Here is a 15,521-nt window from a genome sequence, read left to right as displayed (position 1 = left end):
CCTATACTGTACAGCCTACTGAGCAGTAGAGGTGGTAATATCTGTCCTGGGAATAACCTTCTAAGAGCTATTGCCCAAGAACATAGTCATTGCATGCATTCATTAAAAAGCATTTCAACAAGGTCTTCAGTAGACATGTCTGTAGCAGAATATTAACTTCTTCTTAAATACTTTTTGTTTCCTAAATGTAGCAGGGCGGGAAGACTACATTTGTATCCAAACAAATGATTAAACATTGGGTCTGTGAGAATAGGCTGACTCGATAATGTTCTATAGATTGTTCACTTTGCAATGGAATCTCTGGATGATATGCCTGATGATTTAGCATGGCTGTGGGCTGCAGTTCCAGGGTGTACCTGAGTTAGGAGCAAAGTGCTATGCAAACCTAATCCTGACCATTATTCCAGCTGGTTAAAACCGTTTTTAAACTAACCCCTTGTACCAAGAAAAGGAGAAAGAAGAAATGGAAGGGGAAAAAGGAGAAACACATTCAATTTTTAAAAACTATGAAGCAGACTCGCCTTTTGTTAGAGGTAAAATTTATAAAACCCTAGCACTGACAAGCTGTTTTCACTCTATACTCAGCCACTACCCTTCAATACACACTCTTGGAAGATTCCTAAAGGAGTTCCGTGGCTGCCATCTTTAGGGTCTTTCCTCTCACTTTAATTTCACATTTCCCATCATTGCTCTGAGAGATCCAGGTTCCTAGGCAGCAAATAACACGATTTCAAGTTAAATCCTTCCACCAGGCTCAAGCCAAGGCAACACAATTCAGTGGTATTTACTGGAATGGGAAAGAGGAAGGCCTAGGATTAAGTCAGTTTATGTTCAAATAACTTAATTCAGTAAGGGCTGGGTATGAATCCTAGGAGGCACTCGTTGGTGCTTGGGAATACCCTCTGACCCTGGACTGCTTGTGTTTGCTGGGCAGTGAGATCTCTTGGATATTGAAAAAGACTGCATTGTCCAAAAGGAGATTTCATTCACAGATTGTATTGTTAAAAGGCTTCCCAGTGCTTCTAGACAGTTGGTGTCAGCAATCGGAAGCGCCATCCAGAACCCAGGGACTGACTGAGGCTTGATGGCACGAACCCCTTTCAATTCTGCTTCATTATTATCCATTTTGTAAATTCTTTTCTTCCCTTTAATCTCTAAACTGCTAATTAACATAAACAGGTCATGCCAGGAGGGGGCAATCCCAGAGCTTTCTGAGGAATTGCCAATGCATATTAATCAGCTGTTAATTTACAATTCATATATTCAGCTCCTACTTAAAGTTCTAAGGAGAGGCAGGGCAAAGAAAACCTGGAGTCCTCTCAAACCTGATTCCAAAGTCATAGGCAATTCCATTCCAATAATGAGCCTGACCCACAGCTCCACCAATAAAGTCAAACAAGTAATAAAAGAATGTAATAAAACTGCCTGGAAATTAAAGGGCAGCGAAATTCTGGCACCCTACTGAAGTTTGAAGAACTTCCCAATTCAGCAATTTACAAAGCAGGCTCCCTGTTCTCCCCCTCACACATTCTCACTCTCTTTCTCTCTCTCTCTCTCTCTCTCTCTCTCTCTTCCATAGCAGGCAAGGAAATTTTCTAAGCCCACTGCCTTGCTCTCTTCTTTTATTTTCACATGAGAGAGCCTGTTTTTACATTTTATCGATTGTACCTTCTCTTAAAATGGTAGCAAACAGATTTCAAAAATATTGGGAGGGAAAATTGGGGGAGGGGGGATTGAAGTAAATCCTGACAGATAATTCCTTTCTTTCCCCTTTCCTTTCTCTCCCCCGCCCCCCACCCCGCCTTCCTTTTAAGTAATGAGGGACTTGAAAGTCTGCATGGGAGCCTGGAGGTCTTGGTTTAAAGCTGTGGGTAATTTTCCAGCCTCAGGACTTCCTGCATTTTAGAAAAAGTCAATGTTATTTCAAAGGAAAATGAGCTGTTTTGCTTTCCCTCACTAGCCCCCCATCTCCCCAGTTGAGTGTAGTTCTTTTCTTTTCTTTCTTCTGAATTCCAGACAAAAACACCCTTGTACTCAGCTCAAACAGAAGGGGATGTTTAAATATAGCCCCACACCTGAGCTGCCGATTCCTTTCTCCCCTTCCTAGGGGAGATTGGCAGCGAGTCACAAAGACAACCCAAGTTCTCAGCGAAACAGGAAGGTGAACAGAAGCAAGAAAAGGAAACTTAGGCTCAAGTACATTTTAGACCTTAATTGACCATCCTTGTGTGAAGAAGAGAGTGACTTCTGGAAATAGTTTTCCCTTTATCATCTTCGTCTTGCCAATCATATCACCAAAGCGAAGGCTGAGAGACGGAGATAAACCTTAGCTTTCGTTCGCCCCCCTGATGAACAGATGCTGCATGCTGAATACCAAGTGTCTGGTACATGGGTTTGAAGATACTGAAATGGGAACACATCTATATTCCAATTTGGGGGCCAATTTAACTTTCGTAGTCCTTTCTCCTGAACTACGATATGCAGAGGTTACAGTTCTGATATGAGAGAGACTGCAGGAGAGTTCTCATAATAGATGCCAGCGTATCCAAAGGTGCTGAAAGCTCTTCCCACTTCCTTGCACGTGGGTGTCTTGTTTTTTTATAGCGGGATATGGATTTATCTGCCTTGGGTGAGATACATACTCATTCAGGAGAAAATGAACTGTCTTGATGCTTATGTTTGACATTGTATTCATTTTTCTTTGTTTCTAGGGACCATATTTATACTGTTGATATAGACACATCACACACAGAAGAAATTTATTGTAGCAAAGTAAGTAGTTTTAAAACCATCCTTCTGAAATGAAGGACTTCAGGATAATTCTTGAAGAGAATTTGTATTTTAAATGCATGGATTGGGAGGACATGGCTAATAATAATTGAAGATAATTTTGTGAGATCTTAATTTGGGGCTAAGTTAGGGCTTCATATGTGTTCAGAAACAGTTGTATATGTCATATTTTATTCATCATATATGGGAGCATACACATTTTGGAGTCTTAGGTAATTCCTATAGTCCTTCAATAAAATATTGCCATGTTTGTCCAGGAAAATATCAGTTTTCATGTGTAAAACTTTGTCCCACGAATGTTTAAATGTTATGTTTCCAGGTCTTGCAGTATTAAGTTTGATTTGACGGTTGTGGCTCAGGAATTTGATCCTTATCCATTTCAGACAGACATAATATATAGCCTGGGCTCCCCTGATATCTCCGCATGGAGGTATTTTAGTTACTAAAATCTGCCATAGAAGTAGACGACCCCTTTCGTTCACGAATTTACGTGGCGTGTAGCCTGAATTAAAGCTTTGTCCACCTAAAGTGAATGTCTCCTTTATTTTTAAGAAAATGACTTCCATATTTTAAGGAAAAAGCCTGCGTTATGAAAATTGATTTATCAACTGAAAGGAAAGGGCAACGGCATGTGTTTTGTCAAAATGAGCATGAGTTAGCAAGTTAATGGGGTATTTCATGTGAAATTTCCACAGGTGTTTATTCTTCTTTTCCTCCATCTGTATCTCAAAGAAAAGATCATCTTGTAGTTTAATGAATACACAGGAGTTCAGTGAACATTTCCATCTTTAATCTTTTCTTGTTATGGTGAGTTAACCATGGAGAAAGGGTGTAGAAAGCTGTCAATAAATATATGTTCAGCCTCTAGTCTCCCCAAGGGAACTCTTACTTCTAAAATCAAATGCAACAATCTCTGGGCTCTCATTGATTTCTTTCTTGGTCCCTGCAGAAACTGACATGGAAATCTAAACAGGCTGATGTAGACACATGCAGAATGAAGGGAAAACATAAGGTAGGCAATTTTCATTTCTCCTGCAGCTGACACTTTGGGTTAAGGTTTGGACTGTTATCTCTAGCCATAGACCGTGATGTGGAATGATTCACGCTAGTAGTCCCTTTACCACCAGTAACTGCTTTTTCCATCAACTTATTGAAGGCTTTAATTTGCAAAAATAGTTTGCTTTGAATGTGATGAAACACCAGGACATCGGCTAGGGCTGCATCACGAACTACTTAGGGGCACTGGGGATTATGGGCACAAAGCCGGCTGCCCTGACTCTTCTAAGTGCACTTTCTAGCAGCCCACCTCACAGTCCAAAGCCCCCAGGGACTCTGCAGAACAGCTTGGAAAAGGCTGCTGCAGGCACACAGGGGTTGTTCCTTTGGCCACAGCACCACATAAAACCACACTTCAGCCTAGAGTCGTCCTGTCTATCAAGAAACCCTACGACATCTGGAATTAAAATTAACACAATGGGAGGTGGCCAATTCCAGGCTTGCCTTCTTTTTGTGACATAAACACAGGCTCTACGCCCTGTCTTTATTTACTGTTCTAAAGGCAATTGTTGTTGTCAATATCATCTTCCGGTAAACATGTGGAGGAGCTCAAACTTTTAACAGACGGGCGCCTCGGCCACCTTCCTTCTAACCTGACTGTCTAGATCACCGTACACAGCAAAGAACAGGTTTCTGGGTTGAATGGATTGAATACAAAGGAGTTTCGATTATTTTTCAGGATGAGTGTCACAACTTCATTAAAGTTATTCTAAAGAAAAACGATGAGACTTTGTTTGTCTGTGGAACTAATGCCTTCAACCCTTCCTGCAGAAACTATAAGGTAAGTGCGATTTCCTCTGTTGGCACCACATGTCCTGGAGGTATTTCATAATTCACTGTGATTGTACCGGCAGCAACCTAAGAGGGGTTGAATTACCTGGGCTCCTCTCTCTTGCTGGACTTAATGTATTGTTCCACGTGAGTGATCCTGAACAAGCTTCTAAGCTTCCTGTTAGTTCAGGATTGACTGACAGGTCTTTAAAGAGCCTAGCAAGCAAAGTTGGTTTCTATAAGACCCTATTCTTTATTGTTCAGAACACCAACATACTTACCACACATACCATGTGGATTTTCTCTCTCTTCCTTTCTCTTTCTCCCTCCCACCTCTCTGAGCACAGAAACACACTCATATTTATTGTGAGTCATTCCTATTTTTAAAGGTATCTCAAAAGCAGACCATTGGAACCTGTAGACTTTCCCTCTAAGTAAAATTTTCAAGAACACAGTAATTTAATTCCATTTACTACTCTGCTTACTTAACCATGGCCTTACCTTCCTTGGCCTTTATGCAAGGGAAAACAATTAACTCTCAAAGCCTTAATAAATCTGGCTAGTTCTGATGCAGCTGATAGAGCTATTGCTGAAGAAGTGGGAGCCACCAGCTGCAAAGCAGAGGTGGCAATGATCTGAGGTCCAGGCTCCACAGTTGTAGTTCTCCCTGTCCCTTCTTTCTGCTACAGTCTTTCGTTCAGCATATATTGAGTTTCTCCAATGGCCAGGCCAAGTTTAAGGACAGACAAGAGGTCTCCATCCTTAGGGAAGCCAGACTAAAAGAAGAAACCACAATTCCACAGGGTTGCTGCCATGGCAACATAATGCAGAGTATTATGGAAGTACAACAGAAAAGTACTTAGCCTGAGATGAGGAGTCTGGGAAAGCTTCCAGGTAGATGAAAGAGGCAGATGACCCCTCTCTTCAATCATCCCCCACCCTGCTGTTCTTACATATGGTACACAAACACCTGCTGCCTGGAAGAAACCCCTAAACTCTATGAGTGCAGGAACCACACCTGTGGTTGCCCAGAACCTGACATAGTGCCTCCAAACAGCTGCTCAATTGATTTTTGTGAGATAGTGAATGAGATAATGCCTAACCTTTGTCTTAAAGAAGTAGAAGTTAGCCAAATGAAGGGAAGGGCAATCCAGGTAGGCGGGACAGCGTGAACTAAGGGCATGGAGTAAACCTGGTCAGTTGAGCTTCGGAATCTTCATTTGGCTCTGGAGTGATGGACTGTGAAGTGACAAGTAGTAACAAAAAAGAGGCTGGGGAGGTAGGTGACCTCATAGGTGAAAGGAAGAGAACAGATTCAGGAAATACTTAAGTGACAAAAATCAATAGGACTCAATAACTGATAAGCACAGGATAACGAGAGGGAAGAGTTAAGAATTACCACTAGGTGTCTCTTGGGTGAATGGATGAAGCGGGCTGCCTTGTTTAGACAAGGGATGATGGAAGAGCATTGGGGTTGAGCAGAGTAGTGAGGAGATGGGTTCAGTTTTGTGCAATATGAGTATGCATAGCACTGCGGATGGCAATGCCTATGAGACATGAACAGAGATATCTAACAAGAAGCTGGATGGCTAAGCCTTGATTTAGGGAGAGAGGTGGGGAGTACTAAAGATTTGGGTTTCACCAGCATAAAGTGAAACCCTGAGGTATGAAAATGAGAAAATGTATCAGAACCAGGAGGGCACCAGCCTTTGCTTTCACAGTTTTCAGAGACCTTCTGCCTTAGACATTGGAGGGTCTGTTTTACCCTAATGCTCATCTTCAGTCTGATACTTGGAAATGGGCACCAGGATTAGGGTGAGGCAAGTGAGGCACTCAAGTGCTAAATATAAGGGCACCAAAAAATTCAGTAATCAAGCAAGATAAATGATGTTTTTAATGCAATATTTTTAAAAACCTAAATAGATGAAAAAATACTATCATAAAGTATCAAAAACTTAAATAATGTCAGGATCCATGCAGTTTATAATAAAGGCAACCAATCCAGTCGACCATTTACTCTAGCCAATAAGAGCACACAGCTGAAGTTTTCACTTTAATTCTACCACTTAATATTCCATTTGTCATTGTTTAGGACTCATTAAGACAAATGCTTCTAACAAATCCCAACACACTCCCTAGCTGGAGGGCTATCTTTTATGACAAAATACAGGCCGAGAGTGATCTCCCTCATCCTTCCCGCACATGTTCCATTCCCAGGATGCCTCACCTGTGGTGATACCTTCACCGCTCACTTGTGCTAGCCTCATGTTCCAGGAGCACGAGCCTCTGAAAAACCAGACAAGATGTACTTCCTGTGCAGGCCCCATCTATATGCCTAGCATGGCGAATGGTCGTGAGAACACTTGGCATTGCTCAGAAAAGTGTTCTTTTACGTATTTATTTATTTATTATTTTTAATCCTCACCTGGGGATATTTTTCCACTGATTTTTAGAGAGAATGGAAGAGAGAGGGAAAGACAGAGAAATATCGATGTGAGAGAAACACAGTGATTAGTTGCCTCCTGCACGAACCCCAACCAGGGCCCAGGCCAGGGAGGAGCCTGCAACCGAGGTTCAGCCTTGATCAGAATCGAACCCAGGACCCTTTGGCCCACAGGACAAGGCTCTATCCACTGAGCCAAACCGACTAGGGCCGAAAAGTTTTCAAATACATATTGTATTTGGCTTCAGAGAGAATGGACAGACTCTCTCTTAAGCACTTTTTATCAACAGATCAGAGCCAAAGATTTAAAACCCTTTGCGGTCCAATGTTATTTTGGGAATTCAAACAGTCTGGTCCAAATTAATTGACGGGATTGAATGTTGAACTTTTTAATGTTCTTATTGCTCGACTTTGGACCTGTTCCTAGCACCTGGTCTGTCGAGTCAGCCTCAAGGTTGGACCGAAAAGGGTTAAAGCAAAAACACTGACCAGTCTTCCACTGAAAATCCCAAATCCCATAGTTGATACAGAGGCAGCAAGTTGATTAGAATAACTTGAAGCAGGAGGGTGACGTTTGCTCTCTGCTTCTGCTCCATGCCTTTACTTATGTAAAAAAGGCTGAATGTGTTAGAAAGATTATGGCCCCAAATAAGATTATCTGGGGAAGAATTCTGAAGGCTATCCACTATAAATCTAAAACTGCACTCCATACCTTTTCCCTCCTGTGCTCTAAAGCTCTTGAACTTCTGCAAACGTCAGGCTGGTTCTTAGCATATTTATCTGTACCCTACGGTGATTTAATTTCCCAGGGGCTGCTGTCAAGTCTGAGGCTTGATGACTAATGCAAAGATTAGTTCTTGCTTCATGAAAAGAGGATTTCACTGCGGCATTGTTTTGTCTCTGCACTTTCCATACTCACAAACCAATCTATTAATTCTTCCCTGCTTCCTGTCTTTGAATAGCTGTGCTATGGCCACTGTTTTAGAAGTAGGTACATTTAAAAAATGTCTCCCCATTGTACATTGTTTCCCCAATGCCAGGATTACACAGTGCACTGCTTGGGAGAAGGGCATTTCTGTTGCATCACTGTGTACTAAGCATCTTTTTGTTGTTGTTGTTAATCTTCACCCGAGGACATTTTTCTCTATTGATTCTTTTTAGAGAGAATGAAAGGGAGGAAGGGGCAAGGAGAGAGGAAGAGGGGGAGAGAGTGAGAGAGATTACACTCTAACCACTTTGCAATACTGGCCTAAGCATCTCTTTTGAATACTTGCCAGACCCATAAATGGCAAAGTCTGTCACAGTTCATCAGGAAGGTCTTGTTGGAATAAAATATCAGAAAAAGACTTTCATAAAAGATGTGCTGGGGCCCTAGCTGGTTTGGCTCAGTGGATAGAGCGTCGGCCTGCGGACTGAAAGGTCCTGGGTTCGATTCCGGCCAAGAGCACATGCCTGGGTTGTGGGCTCAATCCCCAGTAGGGGGCGTGCAGGAGGCAGCTGATCAGTGATTCTCATCATTGATGTTTCTATCTCTCTCTCTCTTCCTCTCTAAAATCAATACAAATATATTTTTAAAAAATGTGCTGGGGGGAAAAGAGTACATTTGCTTTAAAGGGTGTCTGACTTTAAAATATATGGTTTTAACACAATTGGTTTGTGAATCTCAACTACAGTTTAAACCAGGGGTGGGCAAACTTTTTGACTCGAGGGCCATAATGGGTTCTTAAACTGGACCGGCCGGAACAAAAGCATGGATGGAGTGTTTGTGTGAACTAATATAAATTCAAAGTAAACATCATTACATAAAAGGGTACGGTCTTTTTTTTCAATAGTTTTATTCATTTCAAAGGGCCCGGCCCGCGGGCCGTAGTTTGCCCACGGCTGGTTTAAACAAATAGGATGGCTTCAATAGTGGCTATCTCAAAATGGTTACAGATAGAAAAGGCCTGTCATATTCCAGAAATGGTTTCTGGAGGTTCAGGGCAAAAGACACTATTGACTGGACAACACTAACGGCTGCTTAGTAAAACCTCTTTCCTCTGGGCAGTGACTCCAGGCACCTTGATTTAATGATGAAAGCTTGTCCATGGATCCTTCCTCAGCAGCAATGCTATCTTAGGTTTATCTCCTTTCAGTTTTCATATCTGTAGTCAAACCATGCAACTGCCAGGTGATAAGCCACGCGCCCTAAAACTAAAGAAGACTGAATCACAGAGGGGCATAAAAACACTAATGATGTTGCCTGGCTGGAGTGGCTCAGTGGTTGAGCTGTAACCTCTGAACCAGGAGGTTCGATTCCGGTCAGGGCACATGCCCAAGTCACGGGCTTGATCCCCAGTAAGGGGCGTGTAGAAGGCAGGCGGTCAACGATTCTCATCATTGATGTAACTATCTCCCTCTCCCTCTCTGAAATCAAAAGTATGTATTTAAAAAAATAAATAAAACATTAAGGATGTGGAGGAGATTATTTTATGGGCTCTGTGGTTCTGAGATTAAACACTAGAAGATCCCCTGGTATAAGGAAGAAGACCATGAGGTAGAGGCTGAAACTACTGAACATACTGGTCAAGGTGGGCCAGCCTCTGACCACTGTTAGTGGCTGACCGATAGCACTTCATTTCCTGCTACCCTCACAGTTGAGCATTGGTCAGCAACAGAGATTTTGTTCTGCAAGGTTATTCAGGAGGCCAAGCTCCAATGTGTGCTCATACCTCTGCATCTCTTAGGGTCTTGGAATTGTCCACTGGATCCTCTGTGTCTAGAGGGAGAATGTGGAAGGATAATAAGAGCAGAGGACCCTGAAAGTTCTTTAGGGGCCAGAGCTAGGGGTGGTGCATAGCCTTACACTCACATTCCACTCAGTCATGTGATCACACCTAACCACAAGGGCGGATGGTAAATGTCGGTTAGTGAGATACTGAGGAAAGATAAATGGTATTTGGTGAATAGCTAGTAAGGCTTTGCCACACCTGAAAATGCCTGTAGGATCAGGCAGGTAACGTAGGAGTGAAGCATGTAGGCTGTTGATGCATTCTGTGGGTGAAGGGGCCTTGATACTGGATACCACATGCTTGTTTGAGGAAATGGCAGGGTGTCCATTACTCAACAGTGGCTTGTGGCTGCCACTTGGGTAAGAAGGGCCTAAATTGACTTTCCCGCTTGTTCAAAAGCAAGAAATCCAGGTTTTCATGTGAAAAATCCCATTTTAAAATAGTGCTCTGTTTCCCTCCCTCCCTTCCTCCCTCCCTCCCTCCCTCCCTTCTTTCCTTCCTTCCTCCCTTAGTCTTTTTTTTTTTTTTTACATACTAAGATGGCCAAACAAAATTCACTGGCAAGCCAGTGATAACCTCTAGCATACAGTAACAAGGCCTGGGTTGGGCACTAGGAGACCAAAGTCAAATAGCAGCCCCATCCCTTACTGCCTTTCACCAGTGTGAGCCCCTCAGTTTCTGAGCCTCCATGATCTGAGGCTGGGACATGTTTCTAAAGTAGGTGCAAAAGGCCACCGGAGCTCTGCTTACATCCAGGTTTTAGCACCTTTGCTGATGCCACACTAGTCTACCAGGTAACCCAAGGAAGAACTTGGAGTCTTCTCCTGGGATTTAAACCACAGAGGCAGACTTCCTCAGGCAAAACAAAACCAAAAACTTAGGTCCTCCTCTGTAGAGGTCATGACTGCACAGATAATTTGGGGGGATGGGGGTGACGGAGGGAAGCAAATATGTTTTCCTGGTGATTGCCTTGGAAATTCCTTCTCCAAGGAGAAGACACTCATTTCTAGAGCAATTTTAGCAGAATATGGGAATTTGTTTATCGTAATGGTTAAGAGTCAAGCAGACATGACTGGATTTCAGACTCTTTTAGCTGTAGAACCTTGATCAAGTGAGAGACTTAATCTCTCCTAACCTCAGTTTCCTCAGTTGAAACCAATAAACTTACTAAGAGGGTATCTGAGAATCCTTGCACCATGAATATGAATTACTTAGCACATAAGTGCTTTGTAAATATTAGTTGCTATTACTACTGTGAGTTGTTGCTCCTAATGAAGTCCTGTTATTTCATTTAGATGGATACTTTGGAACCTTTTGGGGATGAACTTAGTGGAATGGCCAGATGCCCCTATGATGCCAAACATGCCAACATCGCATTGTTTGCAGGTAAATGCTCTGATTTCTTCTCAATGCATTTGCTTCTGCGTGCTCTCCTGGCTGCTGCAAACCTACTCTGTGGGATTTACAGAGTCACAGTCATACTTTACTTCTCTGGTAAATACTATAATTAACAATGCCTTTTCCATTTGAAATTAGTATGGAAGTTGTACTTTTGCTTCTTAAAAGAAGTCTTTGCTATACTTACCCATGCTTTTGTGCCTTCAGAAAAGGCTAATAGTTTTGCACTGAACATAACATATTGGTTAGGGCCTGTTTGGGCTCCAATAATAGAAAACCCCACCTCAAACCACTGATATAGATTTATTATTTAGGGTAAGAGTTGGTTTGATCCAACAATTTATTAATATCATCCAGGACAAAGGTCCTTTTCATTTTTCTGCTCACTTTCATTTCCTTCTAAGAGAGACTGGCTGACCTCACAGTCATAGATGCTTGCCAAGCCCAATTAGGAAGTTTCTGGAAGCTCTCTCAGAGCAGTGAGGCTACATACCACCACCACCAGCACCCCCCCCCCCCCTGTTTCCAGCAAACACCTTCTCAGATATCATTGACCTGATTGGGTTACATGCCTATCTATGATGGAACGGTTGTGGGAGCCAAGGGGACGATGCTGGTTAGCTTAGGTTGACCCATACTCCCCATCCTTACACCTTCCTTCCATTGCAAAAGATATAAATCAGCAGGAAATAAGCCATCATTTTCAGATTGAGATTTTTATGGATGAGTGTATGTGCTTTAATTAGAAATTTGTTTAGGAATTCAGTGCCAGCTGTGTGTGTGGAGGTGGGTGTAGGGAGAAGAGTTGGCATAATAGTGATTGTTATAGCAAGCAATGAAGCAGTTAGTTATAATTTCCATTATAAAAGATAAAAACTGGCACATCCTAGCTAGATGAGGAGCTTTAGGCCTTTGATTGTGAAATAAAATTAGCTCCTTGTGCCTCACTCATCCTCAGTGTCATCCATTTGTGGTCCTAAATCTGTAGTCACAGAATGTAGAAACAGCTTGTGCCAGTTAAGGACTGTTTCCTTGGGTCCCCTGCCAAAGTTAGAGCACAGTATTACTGGAAAGCAGCATTGTAAGGGCCACGAGGTCTTGTAAACCTATGTCAGCATGGGCAGGAGCAAGCCCAGCAGAGGAGATGCTTGGGTATATTCCCAAATGTGTAACTTACTGTAGCACATTTCCGACACCTGAACCTGCATTAGTTGGTACCAAGGAGGATGTGGGCTGCAATGGAGAACGTAAATTTAATTTTAAATTAAAAAGAGGACTTATTTTAGCCTGGCATAGTAAAAGGAGAATGGGCAAAGTATTTTCTGAAGCCAACTCTCCAGGGGCTAAATAAAACAAGCCACATGAGACAATCCTATGACTGCCCCTCCCCTTCCTCAATAGGTGTTCCCTGGAATATTTGAATCCTCACACACGTTCAGCCCTTATTAACAGAAGATCCTTGCTGCAACTGAATGGTTGCCATACTATCAATTATGCCAGAATAGTGCTCTGTTTTACAAGTAAAAGTCTGGTGAAATACCCAGTGTTAAATATAAAACAAAAAGAGTAGTGGGTAGTGGTCAGAAGGAACACACACACACACACACACACACACACACACACACACACACCTTCCCCTTAACCCCCACTTCCCAGTTCTGTCTGTGTGACCTAGGGTTATGATTCTATAATTAAAGTTGTGATTTGTGTAGATATGTTTATCAACAGAAAGGTTTGTTGTCTGCAGTTCCAATCTAACCCAAACAGTCAACACTTGCTAATATATGGCTGTTAATAGTGCAGATATTAAGGCAGCTCTAAACTGAACCTGAACCACTTTCAGTTATTTGAAGTCCAAAGGCAGACATTAAGAACTTTACTTAGGTATGTTTGCATAAGCTTTTTTTTTTTTTTTAAATATATATTTTATTGATTTTTTACAGAGAGGAAGGGAGAGAGATGAGAGTTAGAAACATCGATGAGAGAGAAACATCGATCAGCTGCCTCCTGCACATCTCCTACTGGGGATGTGCCCGCAACCCAGGCACATGCCCTTGACCGGAATCAAACCTGGGACCCTTCAGTCTGCAGGCCGATGCTCTATCCACTGAGCCAAACCGGTTTCGGCTGCATAAGCTTTTTATAAACCATTATGCTTTCCCACAAGTGGGAGAGCTTAAAGAATACTATATTGTACAGAAGTGCCAACATATAATTAAAGAAGATATGCAACCCATTAGAAAAGAACCAAGGAAGTAATTTTTTAGTTTGAATATAATTATTGTCTCTGTTTCATCTATATAGATTTTTCTATTCTAGAATATCCCATTTAATTATTTGTGTGCCAAGCGTTTGCTAATCCAGGAAAAGAATAAAAATTTTTAGGGATCAATCTTTAGTCCAGTTCAGTCCCTTCTGCTTTGGATGTACTCTCAAGCCTGTCTCTAATGTAGCCATGTTGGCAGGGTTCAGTATGAACCCCGACTCGGGTAAAGGGGAGCAGTGCCTCTCAGGATCTAAGTAGCAGTTTAGTCAGCTCCTTTTTTGTTTATGAACCCCCTTTCTTAACTCCCCTCCCCTGTTCAGTCTGAGGACTCCATTACTGCTGCTGAACGGAAACTTTCAGGTGGTAACAGCCAGCTTCTGTCTTCCCCTGGGACCCCGGCTGATCCAGTCCGCCACAGCGCGGTGGCAGCAGCAGCATCCAAGGGGCCTTGGCCTGGAGAGTTCAGTCAAGGACCATCTAATCAATTGAAGCAAACAGCATTTTTCATTCACCCTGTCCCCCTGGAGCTGCTGCTGCTTAGAAATTGCCGTGCAATTTAAAAATGAAAAATGTTTCCTCTCTCATGATCCCAATTTAAAATGGTTAGGAATGTGGGCCAAGTATTTTCCCAGTGACTCTTGGATTTTTCCCAGTTGTCCTATCTAATTTGCCTGATATGGGAAAGCAATCTGGGGCATGTCTCTATTATCCCTCCATGCCCACTGTCTTGCTCCCCACCCCATTCACCTCTTTTCTCTTTCTTCTAAGATGGAAAACTATACTCGGCCACAGTGACTGACTTCCTTGCCATCGATGCAGTTATTTACCGGAGTTTTGGAGACAGACCAACCCTACGGACCGTCAAGCACGATTCAAAATGGTTGAAAGGTGAAAAAACAAAAGAATAAAGGGGCGGGGGGGCAATAGGTGTCTTGAGGGACATTTAGGTCCCAAGGGACCAGACTAGTTTCATTTCATTAGTGGCTTCCGACAGACGGAAAGGTGCAAATTGCATCTTTTGCCTCAACTGATTTATTTACCTCCCTTTTTCACTTCCCATCAGTTTCTGGAACGTTAACAGAACTACCAATGCTACTACAATAGAGCACATTACATTCATCTTTCCTGCCTCCAACTCTCATTTCAGAGTCCCACATGAAAAGAACAGGGAGCAGGGGGTTGGAGGTGCGGGGAACAGGAAAAGAGCTCTCATAACTCTGAATGAGTCAGGTTGACAGGAGATGTGTACGAAACCCTCTCTGTAATGTGGGCATTCCATTGTGGAAAATAAAAGACAGGAATATGCAGCACTCATTTAGTCTTCATTGTTGGTTGCAACCACTTCTGAAACATGTAATTTGTAGGCTCGAATGCTTTCTGAAATCACCAGCACTCACATGTGTGCAGTCATTAGAAACGGCTGGTGTTAACCAAATGTCTAATGGCCCTGTGCTTTTAATTAATAACATGTCACTGGTTGCAATTGATTAAAATTCTTTCAACTATGTGATTTGTCCCCAACTAAAGTTCCCAATTTGTTCACAGAACCATATTTCGTCCAAGCAGTGGACTATGGAGACTATATCTACTTCTTCTTCAGGGAAATAGCAGTGGAGTACAACACCATGGGAAAGGTAAGAGGGGAGGAGGTCTCCCTTTTGGATCAATATGGTTATAAATGACCTTGAAATAGGAACCATCAATCCAATGACAAGGTCATCATTTTGAGACGATACAAAGATTAGTGGAAGTGAAACACTGTGCTGCCTCCAAACCCTGGGTGCTTTAGCAAAAAAAGCAACGGAGTACAGGGGACGTCTTAAATATTTCTTTTCAAAATGTAATAGGCAGATGTTCAGTGATTTCATACTGAGTTTCAAGTGTCTTGAGATGTGGTTTCCAGGTATACTCAACAGTTTTCTCTTTTTAATGAGATGCTCCACACAGAGAGAGTAGATATACAGTATCTTTAAGCAAACTGAGGGTCCTAAATTTTATCTTTATTGAATAAAGCAAGAGGACACTT

General features: G+C 42.3%; 1 protein-coding gene across 8 annotated transcripts in view; it reads left to right on the top strand.

Moving 5' to 3' along the window:
- SEMA6A (semaphorin 6A) overlaps positions 1-15,521 on the top strand; it is a 130,685-nt gene that overhangs the window by 74,161 nt on the left and 41,003 nt on the right. For all 8 annotated transcript variants that reach the window (XM_036309094.1, XM_036309093.1, XM_036309095.1 and 5 more), the window contains exons 4-9: positions 2,712-2,772; positions 3,740-3,802; positions 4,526-4,627; positions 11,127-11,217; positions 14,264-14,383; positions 15,041-15,129. In XM_036309094.1, coding sequence (XP_036164987.1) covers positions 2,712-2,772; positions 3,740-3,802; positions 4,526-4,627; positions 11,127-11,217; positions 14,264-14,383; positions 15,041-15,129 — 526 coding nt within the window. The remainder of the gene's footprint in view (positions 1-2,711; positions 2,773-3,739; positions 3,803-4,525; positions 4,628-11,126; positions 11,218-14,263; positions 14,384-15,040; positions 15,130-15,521) is intronic.

Source organism: Myotis myotis, unplaced genomic scaffold, assembly GCF_014108235.1.
Source record: "Myotis myotis isolate mMyoMyo1 unplaced genomic scaffold, mMyoMyo1.p scaffold_m19_p_5, whole genome shotgun sequence".
NCBI classification, from domain to species: domain Eukaryota; kingdom Metazoa; phylum Chordata; class Mammalia; order Chiroptera; family Vespertilionidae; genus Myotis; species Myotis myotis.
This window is presented reverse-complemented; position numbering and strand designations above follow the sequence as displayed.